Source organism: Dermacentor silvarum, chromosome 9 (genome assembly GCF_013339745.2).
Source record: "Dermacentor silvarum isolate Dsil-2018 chromosome 9, BIME_Dsil_1.4, whole genome shotgun sequence".
Lineage (NCBI taxonomy): Eukaryota > Metazoa > Arthropoda > Arachnida > Ixodida > Ixodidae > Dermacentor > Dermacentor silvarum.
Genome location: NC_051162.1, coordinates 128,748,058 through 128,771,656, shown reverse-complemented (window position 1 = coordinate 128,771,656; position 23,599 = coordinate 128,748,058). Strand labels below are relative to the sequence as shown.

The following is a 23,599-nucleotide window of genomic DNA, read 5'->3' as shown; positions in this document are numbered from 1 at the left end:
AAGCTAAGTCTCTTGATGCCTCCCCGCATTCACCACATCGACTGACAGAGCGCATATTCGACTGAGCGGTGATAAAGATTGACGTCACGATGACGCATGTGCACATTGACAAAAAATGTTGTTCGTGAAAAGATGTCGGTGTTCGCTGTGAGATCCTGCTGCTGTCGCAGTAAATCAGTTCGACGATGGAGGCATTGCTGAAATCTGTTCTCGTTTCCATTTCTTGTTGTGGGTGTGTTTTGTACAATTGCGACGGTTTTTTTTAATTCTTTTTTTTTTTGCACCAGATTGAACATCTCGCTTCACACTTTAGTTTAAATATTGTGTCGTTCGGACTTGTTACTCGACGTCAAATTCTCAGATACAAGACTGTTCTGCGATATTTGTTTTGTTTTGTGTTTTGAAGGAGAGGATGCACATGACTTTTCTGCTATTCGCATTATATATTTAAACGTGATACTTGAGATTTGAGTTATAAATAAAAGACACGAAGGACACATAAGGCACACAGTTTTCTTTCCTTTTTTGTCAGATTTAAGAAAGAATGAGAGTGCAGACGTATACTGTTAATGAATGTCGTTTATAAATGTCCGCGTAATTTCTGCACTTTGTTACTTAACATGACGAATCTAACATGTTAATATGTAGCAAGCGCTCTTGCTGAGCAATTACTTTCTTTTAACACATTTCTGCGCAAAATGTGTGGTTCGACATTACGGCCTCTTGAAGCAATTTGAGTGTTCCTTTTAATATTGCTCAAGGGAGAGTGCATCACCGTTTTTTTTTCTCTTGCAAGATATATGCAAGCAAAAATATCTAAGCTAATTATAAGTGCGTTTTTATATTGGTAGTTTGTTAACAGTGACAGCGGGGCAACTTTGGATTCTATAAAGAGTCCGCTATCCCTAAAATTGTAGCTAAGAAGAAACAATAATAAAGTAAGCGAACGAGAAATGTGAATAAAACATAAATAATAAAAACATTTCACAATCGCTAAGAATGAAGGTAGCTTACTACATACTTAGAACTTAAAGTTTCAAATATACGCCTATCGTGCGTAGTGCAGTCAGCGCATGACCTGTGACAAACATGAGTAGTTTCTACTCATGCTAAAATAGTTCCGCACCGAAAATTTTTGCATAAGAAATCACCAGTGCTGAAAAATTACCGTGATAATTAAATGACAGGAAAAAACTAGGAACATCAAACCATCGCATGCAAAATGCATTCTACACGTCGATGACGATTTCTGCAGAGCTTTTGTAACACGTAGTTGCCGAAGAAAAATCATTCCTGTTGCTTTTTTCTTAACTTTTCCACAGTGAAAGCAAGGATTATGTGCTATAAGCAGACAAACCGCCAACTACAGCTTAAAGCTCTGTCTCCCTGCGCTATTGAAAAATTGCGTATGCCCAATATCCATAATTTTATATGATGCTATTAAATCCTGTATGCAAGTGTGTATATAGTAATTTATATGATCATATAGGATTATGGTACGGGAAATATGGGTATTTTCTAATAGAGTTCTGTAGGCCCTTGTGTCTTCGTCTGAGTCTTTATATCTGTCCTTCGCAACAGTGTGCAAACATTGTTTACTCCCCAGTGTTCACGGAAATTCGCAAGAACTCTCGTAAGTGGCAATCCTAAGCCTCTAAGCGGCTTAGGCGCCCTGTTTACTTTTCAAGGTCGCCAGTAGTTTTCCGGCTTTCAGCAGTCGAACGCTTTCTTGACAGTTTCCAAGGCAAACTCCCCGCTTTTTACCTGCTGCGTGTTCCGACGCCGCCAGTTCTTTTGGTAGCCTTGCTACAATACAGCCATTTGTCTAAAACACGTTTCTGAGACTCACAACATTGACAGTATATTGAAAGTTCATTGAATTACGCTGCCAATCGTACTGAGAGTGGTTGAAAATTGCAGTAAGAGTTGTGCTATATTGTCTATATTGTGTTCATGAGTTCTTACTGTACCATTGACGCAGCACATGTATGGTGGTTGTATATGACACGACCTGTGGAAATTTACATCTATAAGCTTCTACGTTTATAGCCCGGTCACACCTGCAGTCCGGAGCACACTTGCCTCAGGCATGTATTCACTTTGTGCTCACAAGCGCTTTCGTAGAAAATTATGTAGCAAAACGCCTACTGTAAATGTTCTAGCCGAACTTTCGCAGTTCGTGTAAAAAATTTCGATACGATCGCGTTTACAATGATTACATCTTATCGCGCACGCAATGCAACACACACAATATGAACAAACATAAGATTAAATAATACTCACTAGTAAGCACTGACAACTATCAGGTTCAAGAACAATACTACAATGCACGTGCTAGAGCACATTTCTTGCAGTCAGCCTCAGAATTAGATATGACACCCAGGGTGGGCATGGGCACAAAGTCGTTACTGAGGCAATGATAACGTGATAGTACGAACTTTTTTTTAAGCCAACTGCGAAAACCAGAACAAGTGTTCTGCTATAACTTTACAAAATGTATGTTTTACATGCTGTTCTACGATAGCACTAGCAAGCATATGTGTTCGAGGCAAGTATGATCCGAGCACCAGAGCAAACCGCTTTTAAACAGAGGACCTACTACATTTAAATTTGCACTGGTTCTCTCATTTGCAACTACCATACAAGTGCGGCGTCAAATGTAACTTAAGAACTTCTCAACAAACTTTTACTCAACTCTATTTCCATTTGCAACACCGCTCAATACATATCGTCGGATAATGACTTTCAAAACACTTTCAGTTCATTGTTTTCAATTGCACACAACTTCTAAAATTAACATGGCGCGATTGTATGCAAACGAAACGTAATAAACCAATGTTCGCCTGTCGCCAATACTCAATTGGCATATATATATATATATATATATATATATATATGCCAATTGAGTATATATATATATATATATATATATATATATATATATATATATATATATATATATGTGTGTGTGTGTGTGTGTGTTGGTGTGCGTGTGCGTGTGTGCGTGTATGCGCGTACACGCGTGCGTGCGTGCGGGCGTGCGTGTGTGCGTGCGTGCGTGCGTGCGTGCGTGCGTGCGTGCGTGCGTGCGTGCGTGCGTGCGTGCGTGCGTGCGTGCGTGCGTGTGTGTGTGTGTGTGTGTGTGTGTGTGTGTGTGTGTGTGTGTGTGTGTGTGTGTGTGTGTGTGTGTGTGTGTGTGTGTGTGTGTGTGTGTGTGTGTGTGTGTGTGTGTGTGTGTGTGTGTGTGTGTGTGTGTGTGTGTGTGTGTGTAAAAGAACTTGATCGCTGCTGCAAGATAAATAGGACAAGTGTTCAATTGCGCCAGATTCGACCGGTGGACTGTTCTTCATCCGGGTTTACAAAGGGTTTAGGGGTTTCATGAGAGTCTTCATCAGGGTTTTTGTGCGTGTATGTGTGTGTGCGCGCGCGTATGTGTGTACGTGCGTGTGCACTCGTTTCCACCGTATTTCCGATTCCTTTTTTTTCCCCACCTTCCACGTAGCGCAGCCATTATCCCCCAAACCCGCCTTTTCCTCCCCCTCGTGTCATTCGCAAAAACACGTACAAAAAAAAAACCGGCAAATACCGCGCGAAAAGCGGCTGCAGCGTAAGCAAGAAGCACCTCCTTTCTTCCCGAACCTCTGCGGCTTTTCCGAAACGACGTTCGACTGCTGACGTTAAGCCGCTTACGGGAACCAGGTTGTTGCCGCAGCAGCAAATGGACTCGCATCATCTTTATTTGTGCCGACGATGCACACTTTTCCGCCCACCATTTACCGCACAACGGTTCCCTTCATCCCACAGAGTGTACCGCAGGTTGGTTTCCCGCGGCTCCCTAATAACACCGTTCCCAGCTGAGCCACTTTTCTGGCGTTGCTCCGCGGGCGTGCTTCCATTCTGCCCCGTCCAACACTCGGGTAAACTGCTTCGCTAAAAGCGTGCAGTATGTTGAAAGCTGTAGCTATACGGTCGACACATTCTCCTATAAGAACCATCCTTTCACACTCGCGAGAAAGATTGTTTATTGGTGTCAAAGCAGTTGCTACGAAAGCGCAAGTCTTGTTGGATAAATACGGCGCTTTTGTTAGAACTAAGCACTGAGTCAGTACTAAATAGTCTGCGCACAAGGACCAGGACGAAGAGAGCATGCCCTTGAAAACGTCATGCGTGTCGTTCGATTGAATGTCAACAGAAAATCAATTAAATGCTACAAAATGCCCATAGGCATACATAACAAAAAATTTATAACGATTTTTGCAAGGGTACACGCGATGCCAGTGCTGTTTTTCAAGTAGAGTCTCCATTGTCCTGGGGGAAGATACCTAGACTTTGTACAATTTGCTACCCTACAAGGGGCGAGGGTGAGTCAAAGAGAGAGAGGAAAGAATTCAAATTTTTAAAATCTTGCAGAAACCATCGAATATGACTGAACGTCAATGACAGCTTTCTTCAGCAATTTGCTGCATAACTTCATGCCATCCGTGAATCACGAAACCTCTCAGGCACATCAGCAGACACACGATGTGGCTATCTCGCTGCCAACCGCAATATGCCGAATTATTCAGCGACGCAGTATATTTTGTTGTAATCACCGCACACTAGTCGAGACTCCGTAGCAACCCCGCTATTCTTAGTATCCTGGCTGCGCTTGACGAGGAGGTGTTTGATGATAATACGGTGCTCGCCCCAGGCACTCGTCTTCTTCAGCACCTCCTCCTCTAATACATGACGTCACCCGCGCACAGGCAGGCCAATCAGGGACCTTGCTCTCCTCTTCCTCTGCCAAACAGCAGCCCGCAGCAAGTTATCAGGACACATACGCAGTGGCCCAAATTGTATCCGTTGAGGAAACGGCACGTACCCTGCATGTGGCCAAAGTTGCCTGCTCAGCAGGACATTATTGTGCGAGACCGGCCTACGTTCATCCAAAGTGGTCGAAGTATAGCTAAAGTAAGCTGTGTCTTTAGCATATAAGGGAACCAAGGACAATCATACGGACGCCAGGTGTTGTAAAAATTGTACTCGCCCATTTTTCACTTTATATTTACCATGTGTAACCATAAAGGACGACATAAAACTAGGTGGGATGATGAAGTTAGGATGATGAAGCTGGCGCAAGACAGGGGTAATTTGAGGTCGGAGGAAGAGGCCTTCGTCCTGCAGTGGACATAAAAATTGGCTGATAATGACCATATAGATCAGACCTATCGGTAGCACAGCCTGCAGGGTTATGGTTACATACGTGCGGTTAACGGCTACACGGGGTATGAGAAGGAGCAGATTGGCTGCCTTTAGAAGAGCCTGGTGTTGGACAAGTTGGTCGACCGCATAGTTAAATTAATTAGGCGCGAAAATTACAGCCAAGCAGAAAAGGGAGCTCAGGGATAGAGCTAGCCGGTGTTAGTTTATTTGGCTGCGCGTGCTACAACGTACCCTAGACTTTCTGCGAGTATTGAAGGACAAAAAAAAGTCTTAAAGCCAGCCACTCACGCCAGCAAGCTCCCGTATATAGCTGCGACCACCGGATGTTGTTGGTAGTGAAATCAAAGGCCAACTTCACTGCAATGTAACGCCAATCCATATGCAGCGCCAACTCACACTATATATATATATATGTCTGTGGCGCACTCATTGCTAAAGAAAAGGGACGATATAGTGCCCTTGCACTATATCGGCAGATTGCAATGATGAACTTTACGCAAGGGCTCTCGTAAGGACCGCAGGCCCGGCTCCCGAATCCCTGAAACTTTACGCAGACGCCCCTTCTCGCATGCGTATACATTCGAGGTACGTTCTAAATCAGAGGCCGAATTCACAAAGCTTTTCGTTTCTAAAGAAATGTGTGCGTGTGACGTTGCAGGAAGGAAGAAAAAAAATAGAAGGGAGCGTCACGATATCAAATTCAAGCCAGAAAAAGTCGGTCCGACACGTGGTCACGTCACGGAGAGGTTGAGCTCCTTCCACCACCGCTAGGGTGCCTCGATGCCAGCGCCGCCGTTCAGGGTGGTGCCAACCTTTGACCGCCCCCGCGCCGCCGCTTTCTCGCTGCGACGCCATATTGTGTCACAGCGAGCCGTTGCGATTGTTTGGTGCCGGTGCTGAGTTCGAGGCACAGTGCGCGCGGATGCTTCGCGGACGCTTCTACTTGCTAGACAGTGTTCAGCCGCATGACTGACAAGCTATCAAGTGAATCGTGTCGACATGACGGGCTGTTGTGTTCCCAAGTGCGCCGGATCGACGTGTAAAGCACTGCGTTGTTTTCGCTTCCCCCGGGACCCAGAGCGACGGAAGAGATGGGAAGCCCAAGTAAAGCGCGATCACTGGAAGGCAACGGATAACTCCTGCATTTGCGAGGTAAGTGTCAAGAATGTTTAGACTACCGCACCGTGTTTTTCATTTAAATAAGAAAGTATTCTCCGATCCTCGCTCTGATCCTAGTTCGTGAGCGAACCTACGTTCGCTCACGAACTAAGTAAGCACTGCACCGATGCTGTCTGAGTAGCGTATGGTTTGCAAGCGCGCGTCGCATAGGCTATTTTCGTTTCGATGGGCGCAGTCTGTACCCTTATTTTAAGGACTGACGAAGATGCTTAGCCGCGAAATAGTCTTACATTAGCTACGAATCGTCACGTAAGCCACCTATTTTCCTTTTTCACGGGAAGCACACATCGTGTGTGTCTCTTGTTTCTTTGTTTTTTTTTTTTTTTTTCTTTTCTTTTTTCGGTACTGGTTATTTGGGACTAAAGAACGCAGTGCTTCGTCTGGGGAGAGCGGCTGTTTTGTACGTGGTAAGCGACACATTGTGATTTTCTCTGATTTCTCAGGAGATATCTTGCGGACCTCAGGGTGTTACGTTACATAGCTGATTTTTTAGACTTGCACATATTTGTAGCGTGGTGATCGTAAGCCGATGGTCATTCGTGCTCATTCCCGATCATAGTGGGTACTGTGACGGTCTTTAAATGCCTGTGCACGGTATGCATGGTGTTAGTTGTAACCTGTGCATTTCTTCGAAACGTGTGAAGCGAGGTAATACAGCATTGCTTCTGCTAAAATTTATTTTTAAGCACTGTAATGGGTTCTCTGTATTTACAAGGCAACTTTTCATATCAATAATCACTTTTGTTGTTTTACCTGTACTTAGAAACACTTTGAAGAGGACCAGTACGAGGGAAATCGACAGGATGGGCGCCGTCTGTTAAAGTCAACAGCCCTACATCATCATGGACTATATTTTCGAAGTGAAAAACATTGCTAATCTGTATTTGACTGTCTTAGTTTCATTTACGGTTTTTGTACGTGATATGTATGCAGTGTTTATTTTTTCAATGTAGTTATCAGTGTTCTAATGGTTATTTATGAAATGTTCTGTACTCGCCATCGATGTGTTTGGCTGATGCGACGTATTCGATGGTAGCTGATGTATGTATTCTGGCTGGATATCTTGATTAATATTACCCGCGGTTGCGTTTTCTTGTTTGCATTCTTGTTTTCGATTTATATTGTGTGTAATAAGGTTGATGTACTCACTTGAACCCCCCCCCCCCCCCATGTAATGAATAAATAAAAAAAAAACTCTCTCTATCCCGAATTGTGCGTCGAGCCTACCTTGCGAATTAAGTTTTTTATCTAGTCTTTCAACATAACCTTCAGGCGCCACATAGTACATATATTTTTCATGCACCTATCTCTATCATGATTGATTGTACAAGACATTATAAGTAAATGTATTTTGTGCATCGTTTGATTTCTTGTGTGTACTACGCAAGATTGACACAGACAAGTTACGTTACATTTTTCTCTACAGCACTAACTAAACCTTATTTTCACATCGCAGTTATTTTTACACCAGCTTAATCCTGTCAGCACACAGTTTTGTGGGCAAAAAACAAGCAAAATTGCGCGTAGATATCGTCAAATAATTGCAACGAACGCGAAGAGCACGCGCAACGCAAGGGAAACTAACCGCCGTGCGCGAGTGGCTGGCTACGGTAAAGGAGGCGTGACGTGTAAACCAAAATACAACAGCGAAAAAGAAAAACTTCCACACACAGGGGGTCCAAACCTTATATACCAAACATCGAAGCGCAAAAAAAAAAAAATAGTGCGTATTTTAAACATACACACGGCATATTAAATGTGATTGAATTAGGCAACTTGGGGCATGTTCCCGGCGCCATACATTTACGTCTTCGACCTTCGACGAGTTAACGGCTATTGGTTATAAAGATATGCAGGTGGGACACCGATAAAAAAAATCCTCATCAAGGCAAAGCACTTGGAAGCGCGCCGCGAGTAACACTTTATGAAAGCAAGCGTAGCTGAGTCTTAGCTCGTGTGACACAATATGGCGGCGCCAGCGGGGTTGTCTCCACCCTGGACGGCGGCGCTGGGCATCGAGGCACCCTAACCACCGCGCTATACCAACGTCACCTAGGGCCTAGCACAAGGCCTGCGCACTCCGATCGATGACGTCATGCTAACTGGCCGGACTGCCATAGGAATCTAATGGATATGCTCCAGAGTAAGCCGCGGTGATTTTGAAGCCACCGCTTTCGTCACGCCGGCCTTGGCAATGGAAATTTCAGGCACAGTAGAACGACGTCATAAAACAGGGGGCGCAGGCCTTGTGCTATCAAGGTGGCGTTGGCTATACCCTCACTCAGCGCAGGCTCTTCCGAAACGGCAACGGGTGTGATTGCAAAGAGGGCAATAGACGTATAAGTTGCAATAAATGACTGAAGTTGTCCGAGCATATCGGGAGAAAATGTACACGGAGTGGTCGGCAAAGCACCCGAAAAACGGCGCGTCGATTAAAACGAAACGCTTTGAACAGAGTCCGCAGAACGCCGGGTCACGTGTTGAGCATACTCTTTAAGAGGGAAAAAAAAGCAAGAGATGATGGCTGCACAGAAAGATGGCTTCCGAAGGCTTCCTGTATGATGTAATGCTCAGCCTCCTAGTTTACGAGATTATTTCCTTCCTCAATGATCATCTGTCAACGGTTTCCGCTAACCGTACATCGGATAGTACCGCAGGCCGGTGCTTGGTTTTGCAAATTGTTCTCTAGCACAATATATAACTTTAAAATATGGGCGAAAAGCTTCAGAACCGCGACGATGCTTCGCTATCGGCCCATGCGCACGCGCTGAACAATCGCGATTTTCAAAGCGTACGCGTCAGCTTTGCCAATTGCGCGAATGCTTCGCCAGTACTTGTAGCTCGAAGTTCCGTGTTACTGCACAGTATTATTCTGACGGCGCCTACGTCCTTCACCACTTCGCTGTCTGCCATCCTCCCCACACGCGTACCATTCCTTCTTTTGTTTTCTTTTTCTTTCTTTGCACGCAACTCTGCCGGCAAACCCGCTTTTCGCTCCTACCTCCCGTTCCATATGATTGCCGTTGTCATATGATTGCGCCGCGTCGGCCCAGCGAGTCTGCACTATGTGGCGTGCTTTCCCCTTTTTTTTTCTCTTTTTCGTTTTTTTTTTCTTTCTTTCTTTCCATGTTCATCCTGCGGCGTCGCCTCTGCTCGTTTATAACTAGGCCAATATGAAGGAGCCTTCCGCGGCTAACCACGTTTTCGCCCATTCAAAGACGATCCTCGCTGGCTTAGCCGATGGACGTCAGTCGTTGCCAGGCACTTGGGAACGTTCCAGCTTGTTTTGCTGCAGCCTATAATGTTTTTATATGAGCCTTAGTTCACTGTCATCTTCCTTTTTCTTTCTTTCTTTTTCTTTCTTTCTCTCTCTGTCTATCTTTTCTGTTTATCTGTGTGTCCGTCTATTTATTTATTTATTTATTTATTTATTTATTTATTTATTTATTTATTTATTTATTTATTTATTTATTTATTTATTTGTGTAGAGGGCCATCAGAAACGGCTAGATTAAACTCGAAGAGTATAGGTATAGACCGCCTGGGTCTCAATTCCCAGATGCTGCTGTTCTGGAAGTACTGGACTGCTAAGAGAAACATTTCCTCCGTTAAAACGTCATAATTGCGTCATCACCACCAGTGACGCACAGCAGCGCCATCTGTGCTCGGGTACGCGAAACGCCGCCCTCGTAAAGGTGTTGCAGTCGCTCAACCATCGCGGTAATCGGCCCTGAATCTGCTGGACTGTTCGCCACTGCCAAATTCCGCCGCGCTGCGTCGTCTGATTGGCTCCAAGAGGGATTGCATCCTTTCTGATTGGCTCAGAGGAGAGAAAATGGCCGCGTTAGGCACCAGCTATTCACTTGGTGTATGGCATAAGAACGGGGCATAGTACAGGAGTCGGAATTGCGCCTTTCTGACTTGCGGTTGCACTGCGGGTTCACTTCCCCGGCTATCTTAGTGCAAGATTGTACGGTTGCATGAATGGTTAAGTATTTTTTTCGTTGGGTAGATATAACAGTGCAACCTTTTCGGTCGTCTTGGAAAAACGGGCTGTTATGCACATGGACAGAACTGGACAGAGCAGTTCTGTCCATTTCTGTCTCTGTGCATAACAGTGCATTTTTCCAAGAACATGTCTAACCAACTGGCCCCAGTCACGGCTTTACTTTTGAGTCGACCTTCAAGAATTATTTCTCTGGGTATAAATATTTGATTCTGCGCACTTGGCCATCACAATCCGAACATTGTATTAAAGAGAGTGAGAGAGAAAAAAGTCATAAGGGAAAGGCAGGGAGGTTAACCAGGCTGAGCCCGGTAGGCTACCCTGCACTGGGGAAGGGGGAGAAGGGACTGAAAGAGAAGAACATTGTCTTAAGAAACATACTATTCCAAATGGATGGTTTGCTGAGCGTGAGTTTGTATTCCATCCGTGAGGTAACCAGCACGAAAAGACTTAATACGAAGGAATAGAAAACGGACACAGCGCTGACTATCAACTGAGGTTCTTACTAAAATCACACAAATATATATGAACAAGCACGTGTCAAAAAAAACGTCGACTCGGTGGTATCTGCTACCAGAGTATTTTATAGGTACGAATACAAGGCGGCATGAAAGATTGAAGAAGCGTTTTTTATAAACAAGTCGGATGAAATGTATGTTGCTATGCCATCTGTCGCAACTATCTGTCGCATCGCATGCCTCCGAGGTAAGAGTATCTGGAGACGCACCATTAAGTGATGCCTCGCTGCCTTTTACAATTGCCTTTACTTTTTTTTTTTTTGGCAGGTGTTTGTTCGGGCGTAAGTACTTGGATAAAGACATGTTCCAGCGCGTAATAAAAATGAAAAGAAGTACAGACACAAATGGACGACAGAAAAGGTAGAGCACTGGATTACAATTAGCCGAACTCTCTGCCTTAAATGCTGCACCTTCTAGTACATATTGAACGAATAACAGGGCGAACATCACGAGGACGAGAAGACGACACGCGCACATGCGTTGACTTACAACTACATACTTTTATTTTCGGAAGCGTACGAAATATATAGCATGCACGTGACACAAAAATAAGGTAACAGATACAACAATCGCGTGTCCGTGTTTGCTATAGTACACTGGGCGCTTTCTCGCTTCCTTTTTCTGCAATTTAGTTAACCAGCGCTATAGCTTTTCTGTTGTCATTTTGTCTTTGCACCTCTTTCCATTTTTTCTTACGCGCTGGAACATGTCGTTCTCTAAATTCCAAGCAGCCCAACTCTCTAACTTAAACACGTATGTATTTTTCTGATTTCAATAAAAACCTCACTTGATAGTGATTGCTGTGTCCGCTTTCAATCCTTCGTATTAGGCCTTTTCGTCCTGCTTGCCACGAGAACACACTATACGATTGGTATTGGACATCTGGAACATTAGTGCATCCCTCCAACCGAACAAAATTCAACCATCGTATTCGGCAAGTTTGGTACGAACGGTAGCAGCTGCCGCTCAAGGCCAAGCACTCTGATTCACAAAACAGCCTGCTCGTCTGCTAATGGTCTTTTTCTAGGCGCGGTTGGTTCGGAACAAGCCTGTGCACTCTGGTCACGAGGCTTAAGGAATTGTTGTCCCTCTACGAGGAGCCATCGATTCGCCACCAGCGTGACGCCCTACGATTTGATTGCGCAAAAAAAAAGGAACGAAGAAGCAACTGTGCCTAAGGGATATTAATCGCCGTCCTGTTTCGCTGACAGCTATCGAGGATAATGGTCGCACGGTCATTAAGGGGAACAGCATAGCTTCATTGTTTACTTTGTTTTCGAAGTATTTCATATCGGACAACTCTCACGATCTGCCAGTCTAGAACTTTATTAGTGAACTTCGATTTGGGACATTTCTCCCAATGCTTATTGTGCGCCTACATTCAGCATAAAAGCAATATCGCATATCTGGTAGATACGATTTATTTTTATTTTGTTGTTTGTTTATATGTTAGCAATCGATCTTAAGGTCTTGCGCTAAAAGTCTTTTTTTTAACTTTAGCCAATTCATACTTTTTTTTTATATCACCTATGGCAGATAGCGTAACTCAAGTCATTCAGCTGGATTACTCAAAGCGGCGGACATTACTTGCACAAGAAATCGAAATGATAAATCTACTAATGAAAAAAATCACTAATTACCTTTTTTATTCAATTACATTGCAACACATATTGCTATTTAGCAATTTTAGCGGTGAGTTCTCAGGGCGTGTCCACTTGCAACATATTTTCAGTATGGCACCAGTTTCACGAAATTCACTCTCCAAGCGTGCGACGAAACACATGGGCGTTCCGGTTACTTTTGTGCTTCAATGCATAAAATGGCGGTTTGTTAAAATTAGTAAGTGGAACAACAGTGCATTTTTACTGAAAGTGGCACGGCGCATATGTCGAAACCCGTGCGATCCTTCGAAGTCGTTCCAAGTGAATACGCCTTGCAATCCCGCCGGCCACAATTCGTAAATGGCAATATATGCCGTAAAGTAATTAATTAAAAAGTTCATTAGTAAATTTTTGTTCTGGGGCGCAGCAAAGAGGAATCGATACCGTTATCACGGTCAGATTCCACTATAGATGCCTCCTTGCATAGTGCATTCGGGCCTTCAAGATGATGATAACTGAAATGAACCGAAAACTTCGAGTGCTTGCTCGAAACATCGCGTTCTCCGTGGGATGCGCACCAAGTTTTCAAAACAACCGAATGCAGCATCTAGACTCTGTTCGCTCTGCCCACGCATCCCAACTGGCCTCTGCCGACGCGAGTTCGCCCTGGGTTTCTCGGCCATGGCCAGGAATGGCCTTCACAATGTATTTTCTTCTCGCATCGGAATGGCTGACTATGCTAGGTGTGATGGCAGTGATCGCAAGGAGACCCTTCAACACTTTCTGTGCGACTGTCCTCACTACAGTGTACGCAGACGATCGCTCGCCACTGCGCTAGCTCGCTATATGATCACAGAACGTTACCTGAGCGAGCCATTTTCGAATGTCGACCTCATAAGACACCGCAGCAGAAGGCGACGCAGGAACTGCTACACTTTTTAAACGGACCCTGAACCACTTTTTACCGAAGTGGAGAAGTGCATTTGAAGTTAAAATAAGCTATTTCAGAAATACTTTGCCACAGAAAGTGCTCCAATGCGTTTAGCAGAAGCGGAGTTATTGGCAATCAAACAACCCCTTCGCGGTGCTTCCGCTCCTTCTTCAATGTCTTTGCACTGCAAAGGCTCCGGCGTAGCGGGGCGTGCCCACAACGCTCCGCCTATTGACCGACACCGTGGTGCGGCAGATCAAGTTTGATTTTGGATGTTCACGTAGACGCCACTACTTCCGATATTGGCATTTTTTTTTCGCAAAGCCCGAGGGATGATTCAGGACCCCTTTAAGGACAACAGACCTGCACAAACCACCTTTTTTCTGAATTTGGGTTCATTCTACTGCGCGTGCTCCTGTGCAGTAACAGTGTGCGAGTCGCGTATATGTGCTCTCTTTCTCTATTTTCTTATCTTTTCTAGCTACTCCTACCCTTTTCTCCAGTGTAAGGCGGCAAACCGGATTTTCCGTTCTTGTTAACATTCCGGCTTTCCTATTTTCACTTCTATTTCTCACTCTCTCCATCTCCAGTATCTCATTAAAATCACACTCTCTTCCAGAAGTTATATAAATTAAGTTGTATTCCTATAGCGTTGTTGTTGCCTTCTATAGACTTTCTGTTGAGATACAATTGAATGTCGTGTACAATTTCTGTTAGGCTTAATTCACTATAGTTTGGCGCCACGCTGTAATGTTAGGCGCTACAGTATGTATTCTATGCCTTGTGTTTCCATTGCGTCTATTTTTTTTTTTCACAGAAAAATGTCGGCCAGAACGGCGGCAAGCCGCGGTTGGATCTGAACGTTGAAGCCGCCTGGGCTCAGGGATTTACGGGCAAGAATGTTACTACAGCCATTATGGACGATGGTAAGTTGCGCTTACGTACACGCGCACGCAAGTTCTGTTGGACATTTCAGGTATACAATATGCACTATCACGACCAGAGGGAACAACGTTTAGGCCCCAACGTGACCCCTAGATAAATCCATGTGAACCCGAAGTAGGCCAATGTAGGGGATATGCACTGGGCCTATAATATAGTGTATATATTGGGCTGTGATTGGTACAACGTTGCGCTCATATTAGTCTTTCATTGGCCCCATATCATTTTTGGAGGGTGTAGGTACATACACGTGAACACGTCCTTTCGCGCTGTCTTGCCCCCTTCAGGACTTATCGATTACCACTCGCCTTACGAGAAAGTACAAGTGCAATATCTTATTTGTTGAGAAATCCAGCGAAAGGATTACTTTCAAGAATCGGTGCACGGAATAGTGATGAACAGCCTGGAGGCGTACTGTTGGATGATCACTTTCGGAAAGTGCCACGTTGACGAGATCTTGCGAGAATCGGCTCTGGACGCATGCGCATACGAGGGTCGGGCATAGGCGACAGAGAAGCTCATTGCTTCTTGTGGGCTGAGTCTCGCGAAAGCGATACTATCGCCGAAAGTAATCGCCCGAGAATACGGCCCAGGCAGACAGAAAGGATCGGTACTTTCTTTCTACATCTTCACTGTACTCGCTTAAATTAATTCGGCCATGCTATTACTGTCCTGTACGAACAAAAAACCATGGATGTCTGGTTCCCGGTCCTATAGCGTCGCTCATACTGCGCTTTGTATTTTTACTTCACAGGGGTTACAGCGACACATTCACGTGTCTTCGTTTGTGTCTTGATTGCCCGCCATAAACTGCTCTTCTATTAGTCGTTTCTTTTTTTTTTTTCTTGCATCGAGGCCATGCTCCGGTCATCAATTCCCATACCTATCTTACGGTCCAAATAACATCGAAGTCCAGAATAAATCATGCCAACTAAAAACAATCTAATCGATGCGCTTGAGTCAATCACTTGCCTACTCCATAATGGAGCGAGCTCAGTCGTGATTATCAGCGCTTCACTTTGCAGGCTGGAATATGGAATAACTGAATCCGCAAATGTATGCGTCACTAAAACTATGTGTCTTCGTGAACGCTATTGTTTTCTCGAAGCTAAGCGCAAATTTGCTCTTCCGGATAATAATGGCAATACTTGCAGACAAAGTTTCGATTCGATGCACATAAACCACATGGCAAATTCTCAAAATAAATGCTATTACCATCTATGAACCCCTAACTGAACAGTCTGAAATCTTTTATACCGTAAGGATAGCTATGGACGCCTGAGTGTAATACTACTGGCCATCCCCGCACGACTTCGGAGTCACTCTTCACTCATGTTGTGACTTGGCATTGCTTACACTCGCGTACAAGTTTCTTTCGGGTGATTTCATGTCATTAAGAGTGATTGAGGAGGGTTCTAATGGCATCCTCGACAAACCACACCGGTGCGCTCCGGGGCACTGTTTCATCCAATCATCGTCGCCCGTGCGCGCCCCGGTCCAATCTGTCGAGGATGCCATTCGTTTCTAGAAAACATAGTTTACATAATACCAGGAATACCATGCCAAATGAAGGGCTGAACTGACAAAGCTACTCGCTCGTAACAATGGCCTTCTTCGATTGGCGAGCGCACGTGTAGACAGAAGCCTTATATATAGACAGAAGCCGGGGCCGTTCACACCGCTTGCGAAACCGCGTACGCGATGCATTTAAGCTTCTTTGTTCACCAGACCCTTGTTGTGTTTCATAATGACTGCATTGTAAAACATGCCCGACGTCTTAAGCACAACGGTCCGAACAGCATCGCGAAGGAATGTTTTGTTCCAAGCTTTAATAATAGAGTACTTTATTTGAAATGCGTTTAAGAGTTTCTAGATTGGCCTCCTTACTGTTATTTTCCGGCTTAGTCGGCACGCAACGTCGAGCAGGCTTAATATGGCCGTGCGCCAGTCGTAATCGCTTAACCCTTATTACGACGAGCACAACGCTTCGTTGCCAACATATAAGAAGCGGCTCTAAATATACCCCTGCAAACGTAGAAGGCGATAAATGCGAAGGAGCAAAGGCTGACCAGATATCCTTTACCTTTTTTTTTTTTTTTTATATATCTGTGCGTGTTTCGCTCGCGCGAATCGTCGAAATTGTGAAAGTGCAGCGAATATTTCCCGGCGTTCCTAATCTTGTAAGCGTACACCTCGGGCTACGAATAAAGCCGAGGGAGAGCTTGGACCAATTAGATAAGCGCCTCATCTTTCCGAGTTACGGGCGTCGTGGCGTAGTAACCGGAGACTAAAGAAAGAGTGCTCGGACGGCTGTCGTCTCTAAAGCGCAATTTTGCCGGCGGGCATCGCTCTTAAGACGGCGTTGTCCGTATAAGCTCGTTGTCGCGAGGGCACCGTTCCCGTCGTGCGCTGTTGCAGCCTACGGGGCAGTCTTTTTTTACGAGCCTAGAACAATGGGGGAAAGCAGCTTACGGGAGCACGAGGGAGCGAACTCTATGGGAGACACGTTTCTTTGTGCTGCTCTAACAATGGTTTCGTGTTCTCTCTTTCCCTCTCCATTCACCTCCCTTCGCACCCGCTTACCTGTTGTCCCTGCATTCTCCTCCATTATTTCTTACCTCCCTTATCTGCCATCTCCTCGTGTTTCCCACTTTCAATCTATCTGCTCGCCCCCCACCTACTTTCTTTGTCTCCCTATCACCACCTATACGTGTCTCCTTACTATCCTGCCCCCAATACACACGCTTCCCTTACGGGTCACCTACGCCCGCGGTCTGTTTTGTCTTGCTAATGTCTACTCCATTTTCATCCACAACCCTATGTTTCACCCCAACTCTTGTTCAAATTTTTTTCTCATCCCAAACCTCATTTGCGTCTCTATCAATCCCTAATTATCCTGTTTTCCGCCCCCTTATACCACGTCCCCGCCTGTCCCCCTTTTTTGCTTATTTTCCCTATCTCTTCTCGCTTCCCTGTTTATCCACGACCTCTTCTCTTTCGCCTTATTTTCCCTACGTACGCTATCACACATTTACCTCTCCACGTTCCGTCCTTTGTGTATGCGTTTGCCCCTCCCTACTTTTTGCACCTGTATTCTTCCTTGCGCGCCCTTTCGCTCCCTACTATTCCCTAACCTCCTGTTCGGCCACGCCCACTTTATGTCCCCCCTCCCCCTTTTGTCTCTCTCTTCTAACTACCCTCCCTCACGCCCTGTCTTTTATACCTCCAGGGGTTGACTATATGCACCCGGACCTTCGGGACAATTACGTGAGTGCCTTTCACCTCTCTATCTGCCCGCCTCTCTCGTTATCGACGGTAAAACCCTGGGGGCAATCGCTGCTGCCCCGGCCTCGTTAATTAAGGGAGACAAGCGCTAACTCGGCACCGCAAAGGCACGAGCCTCGTTGAGCGCCAAGGAAAGATAAACGAGACGCTTGGACGTCGGCGCACGTTGTTTCCGAGGGTCGCAAAAGTATAGGCTCGACGCCCGATGTGTTCTTTGTGCGTCGTTGGCATCTCGCCTGATTGGTGCACGCAAGGAGTAGTCTCTCGCGCTTTTTTCTGCTCTCTTTATCTTCTCATCACTCGCTCCCTCCATTACTGCGTGTGCTGGGAGCTCTTAAGGCACAGCGGTCCCGCTTTGTTAAGAGGTATAGCTTTAAGCCCGGACCCTCCCTGTTCAAATAGCCACGTGAAATGCAGAGGTGCCTTAACTTAGCAATTTGTGAACCCGCAATAATGTTATTTATTTAAAAAAAGTTTCATTGTTGCGACTAATGGTTGCGGTTGTTTGTTTTAGCTTCTTAACGAAAATAGCATGATTTCAAGAAATTAGAAAAGCGGGTTTTAAAAGTCCTCAAGAAAAACAAGGTGTTGCGGTCTTAATAAACGCTGGCGACAAGGAATATAAAGAGGACGAAATCAGTGTCTGCCATTGCAAGTACAAGAGTTAAGCGACGTCTGCCCATTGATTTATTTTACTTCCATGGGGATCATCTTAATCAACTACAGCAAGTAAATATCACTGCAGCCTAAGCTATCAAACAAAGAAATGAGTGTTTCTTTCTTTACATTATGTAAGTTCATGTAGCACATAAATAAAAGGCAAAGTCATGGTTACACATATATCAAGGTAAAACACCGGCTTCTGAATGGAGTCCAGAACAGTCGGTTGCCTCTATATCCCCAGCAATGAGAAGCGGAACTCGACATTACTGCCAAATTAGTTCAAAGCACTAATATGATTGATAGTATTAATCGCCTGTGGAGTAAGGTGTCTTTTTTTAATAAACACGTCCTCCAAGCCGACGGGTATGCCCAACCGTCGCAAGTAGCAGGATACGCTGATTCGATATCTGCTGTGACAAAACGAGGGTGATATTCTGGTTGTTGCGAAATTCCGCCATGTTGTCGAATTCGCCCTCTTGTCAGCTCTGATTGGCCGAAGGGTACTGGTACGGCCTCTCTAACTGGCTCGAAATGCCGCCGTGCAGAATGGTATCCCCAGATGAGTTCCATTACTCGGGCTCGAAGCTTTTAACTATATAGTCGACGTATACTGTCTTGAACACTGGCGAACATTGTAAGACACCCAAGAAAAGCGCTGGCAAACTCTGCTGGACTACTTGGCGCAGTAATACGTGGACAGAAGATATGCGGATCCGCCGGCTTTAGGCGCCGAGCTCACGTGTTCTGCATCGTGTAGTATACCAAGCGGCATTCCATGCTTCCGTAATCGCCTACATCGCACACTGCGGTGTCCACAGAGAAGTTCAACGCACAGGGAGCACATTCCGGTGGCGCCTGGCACTGAAATGTGCACCGGGTAATTAGACACAACGAGCTGGGTGCGGTATAAAGGCAAGTGCGGGCTGCGGCAAAAACGCGTTAAGGGCACGCCATGGCTGCTGCTCTGATTAACGATCCCGCACAAATCCGCTCGCACGACGTGCAACACGAGAGTGCCTCGCAGCAAAAAAAAATGCCGAGAGAACAATCCAGTAAGCAAGGGCGAGGCGTGGTAAGCGTTTGGGAGGTACCGCAAACGCGCGAACATACGGCGCACTGTTCATTGACATTCTTTTCTTGTTTTACTCTTAAGGGTACTTGAGTCAGCATTCACGGCATCTGCGGCAAGCACCTTCCTCATTGCGCTGTTAAATATTAATGAGCTCGGAATGAAGACGAGGACTGAGGTTAGGAACAAGCTAAGGAGACAATCGGTCATTAGTCATTATCAGTACATTATGATACAACTAGCCTAGCATGACGGCATGACGTCGTCGTGCCGTCCAGCTATCACTGCGTTGGGTGGCATACGACATATAAGGTTCTCCTTTGAATACCTGGTGCAATTTTCATAGTATTCTGCCTGGACGTTCCGTTTTGTTTTTGTGTTCTGTCTTTATATATATATATATATATATATATATATATATTCATGTCCATATGTGTCTTCGCACACTGTACACACATCTGAAACGCGTGACGTCTAGTTGTGTGAATGCCCTTCCGTGAGCAATGCGGCAATCCAGGTGTTACATAAGCAATTAACTAACACCTCCATGTACACTCGGTGGTACCTGCTCGAATCTCAAAGGCTTTACAGGCATTGGAAAAGGCTCGATAGTGTTTTATTCAGTGCCACGGACTACAGGTACATGTAAGGTGCTATCGGATGATAGCAGGTACATATAATAACCGCACCGCAGCTCAAATAAATATATATGTGGCAACTGTTAATCTGTCGCATAACGCCAGGGTGTAACGACCATTCTTCTTGCAGCCATAATTGTTTAGAAGCTCTACCACTGAAATTGAGAACAGAGAAATATCTGTGCCTTACATGCAGTGAACACATTTTTGGTGAGGTTTCTTGCATTTAAATTAGAAAGTGAATATTTACCGACTGCTGAAGCAGATTTCTTTTTTTTTTTAGGTCATCGCTGCTCCTTTAAATAGAAATCACCGAAAATTGTCACATTCAAGGACAGCGTGCCCTACTTCTTGCATAGACGTCGTTATCCACTTCTATAGGTTGTCATGACAATTTCGCCATATACCGAATCTGAGCTCCTAAATCCGAACGGGGCGTTTAAGCGAGAAAAATCCTCATTTTGACCTCATGCGTAGTCATTCAACAACAAAAATAATGTGTCCATGTGTCACCATCTCGTACTCTCAACATGCTTCAAACAAAGGCCGCGCACTCAAAGACTCTCACGATGCTGCATCCATTCAGGTCAGGTTCACAAACTGAAGTCGTCATCTCGTCAATACTGCTTCGGATGTTATCATAATATGCGGGGTGTTTCTACGCCGACCCCCACGGCTCACCATTCACCCTCCAGCTCTAAATCACTGAGGAAGTTTAAGTGGAGACGAAGCACGACTTCTCTACGAAATACCTATAGTGTCCTCGCGAGAGTAAAAATCTCATTTGCGTTTGAGTGCCGGACCACCTAGCGATTCAGTCCATCTATTAACACTTTACGTTCTGCGTCAAATTCGGGACACTCTAACAAATAATGGTTGATGTCACCAACAGCTTGACAGATGTACACGGCGCTGCCTGTCGCGCCCCGGTTCAAATCCACTGTTGTATTGTACCAAATACCGTTTCGTCACCAGATGGAATGTGACGGGCTTAAGACCCTATATATAGCGCACTCGGGCAGAGCAATTGCCGGCAACTCTTGCAAGGCTTTAGGTCCGCCTGCAGCAAGCAGCACTCGAGATGGTTCACCTGCCAAGCCAGACTTTGTACTGTTCGAAAACGCGCCAATATAAAAGCATTCTATTGCGCCATACGTCCGTTACAGTTTTTCTCGGCGAGCCCACAAATTTAGCTCAGGGTTAGCAAATGGCGTCGTACTAATTTTTGATGTTCTAACTTCGCATATGGAAGTTTTTAATGCGAAAGCATTGTACGGCTCGTGAGGCGGAAAATCCGGCGCTGGCGTGACCACGCCCAAAAAGGTCCAAGTGAGCCAATCGAGGCAGTTGATGACGTCAGTTAAGGCAAGGTTAATTAGGGCAGGTTTAATTAAGGTAGAGTTCATTACGGCACCCGAACTCACGATCACTGGTGGGAGCCGAACCAACGAACGTTGGTGTTAAGACGAAGTTAATGAAGACACAGTTGATTAGGATATAGTTCATTGAGGCACTCGAACCCACGACATCTTGTGTTATAGCGAAGTTAATTATGCCACGATTATTTAACGCACCGGTTTAAACTAAGTTAGAGTTCATTACGGCACTCGAGCTCACGACCATCGGTGCGAGTCGCGCACTGGACCATTGGTGTTAATTAATGCGAAGTTAATCGAAGCGCAGTTAATTAAGGCACTCGAGCCCGCGACCTTTGGTAGGAGTCGAACCCTCAACCTTTGGTGGTCGCAATGCCTTCGCATTCTTCCACGTAGGGATAACCAAGTGCCCCCTTGAATTTTTGCTAACTGCAACTGAAATGTTTCTCTCCAGGCAAAAAAAGAAAGAGAGAGAGAGAGATAAATTAAGGCTACATGAGGTTAGGCTTAAGGCTTTTACGGTAGGCGTCGCTATGAGCGTGTCTGAAGTAAATGGAACGGGGGAGATCTTGGTGCTACTGCACGCCGCTGCGGTGGAGGGAGCGGAATCGTCAGACGGAAGCGTTGGAAGCCGGCCGTTAGACCGACTGGCTTCTGGCCGTCGCCGCGGTGAAAGCTCGTGGGAGGCGGCCGATCCGGCAAGAAAATAAAGGACGAAACCCCCTACTTACGGTAATGGCGGACACTTGATACCCGCGGGATTAATAGGCGGCCATTAATGGCGCGGCCGATCTGATTGCAGAGTGCCGACCGCTGCGGGGTCAAGCCACGTGCGAGGGAGGTGATTATCGAGTGCTCAGCGTGGGCGGAACACCGCCTATACCGCTCCGACCCGTTAGTCGTTCTCGGTGCAACAAGCCCCGATGAAGAAGAGAGAGAGAGTGCGATTGTGAAGAGGAGGAAGAAAACGGAAAAGTGGAAGGGTGGATGAGAGAGAGAGAGCTGAAGCAGGGCGTTTGCATAATTGCTTGCGGGACTTGTTTCTCACATACATCTCTGTGCATTGTAAGTTTCTTTTTTTTTTTCGCGTAGAGAAATAAGGGAGCATTTATTATGTTAAAAAAGCTGGAAGGTCAGCCTGAAGCGAAATTCTGGCCTATACAACTCAGCATTCGAGAAGGGAAATGGAGTAAAAAAAGGAAAGAGAGAAATGAGATAGTTTCACGCAAACATTGCCAGGGAGAAAGTTTGCCCCAGTGTACATGTGAGCCAACCGTAAGGCTGTTTAACGAGCCCTAAAATAATGGGCAGCACGAGGATTGGTCCGGACTGCGTACTTCTGGCTTCGAACGTCCCCCCGTGAATTTTTATATACGGTAACCTTGTTGGAGTAAATTACCTTTATTGTCGCCACGGCGGTTAGAAGTTGGAGCTCCTAGGAGAGAGCAGGCGGTAAGGGACTCAAGGCTCGTGTTTTTCTTTTTTTTTTTTTATCTTTTAGTCCCGTCCTAACGCGTTTTTTTTTTTTTTTTTTTTGATGGTTTCCCTCAGATATTCGTTATGTGGTAGTATTACTTTGACTTAGCCTCTCTGACTGCTACTGGTAAACTCTCTCGCAATTCACTTGCGAAGGTTTTCCAGATTACCATAAGTAACTAACTGGGCGTATGAGTGTAGCCAGCTGATCAAATTATAACCCAATTCAGCAAAAAAACGTACCCAAAATTACAGTCATCGATAGTAGGACATTCTTGCAGCCAAGTTGGTTCATACTTGAAGCAAGGTTAAAACTGCGTCACTGCCGCCTTCACTCGTGTTGGCTTTTGTTTTAAAGACGTTTTATAGATTTTATCGCGCCTTTTCATTCCCTCACTTATCGCCTACACTTTGGTTGCTGTTAAGATATATATGCCGTCTTCGTTTCCTTGTCCTGATCAAAACTTTTGCGTAGCAAGGATTGGTTCGCGCTTTGGTTTATTCGGTGCAGGCAGTGTTGCACAGTTAGTTTGCAGAATTCTCATTTACGTTAACTGCACATGGTTGAGTGGCGATGTGGTCACATGCCTGGGTTCTACTTGAAAATATAGCCTATCATTTGATCACCAAGAATAAACAGTTGGCAGTCTGCGCTCGTGATGTATTGTTTGTTCCTACCGCTTGTCCACGTTTTTTCGCCCAGTTTTAACCTTC

The 23,599-nt window shown here is 45.4% G+C and overlaps 1 protein-coding gene across 1 annotated transcript in view; it reads left to right on the top strand.

Moving 5' to 3' along the window:
- LOC119464287 (neuroendocrine convertase 2) overlaps positions 1 to 23,599 on the top strand; it is a 201,264-nt gene that overhangs the window by 147,687 nt on the left and 29,978 nt on the right. Inside the window, exons 4-5 of the mRNA XM_037725193.2 lie at positions 14,254 to 14,362; positions 17,608 to 17,645. Of these exons, the coding sequence (XP_037581121.1) occupies positions 14,254 to 14,362; positions 17,608 to 17,645 (147 nt within the window). The remainder of the gene's footprint in view (positions 1 to 14,253; positions 14,363 to 17,607; positions 17,646 to 23,599) is intronic.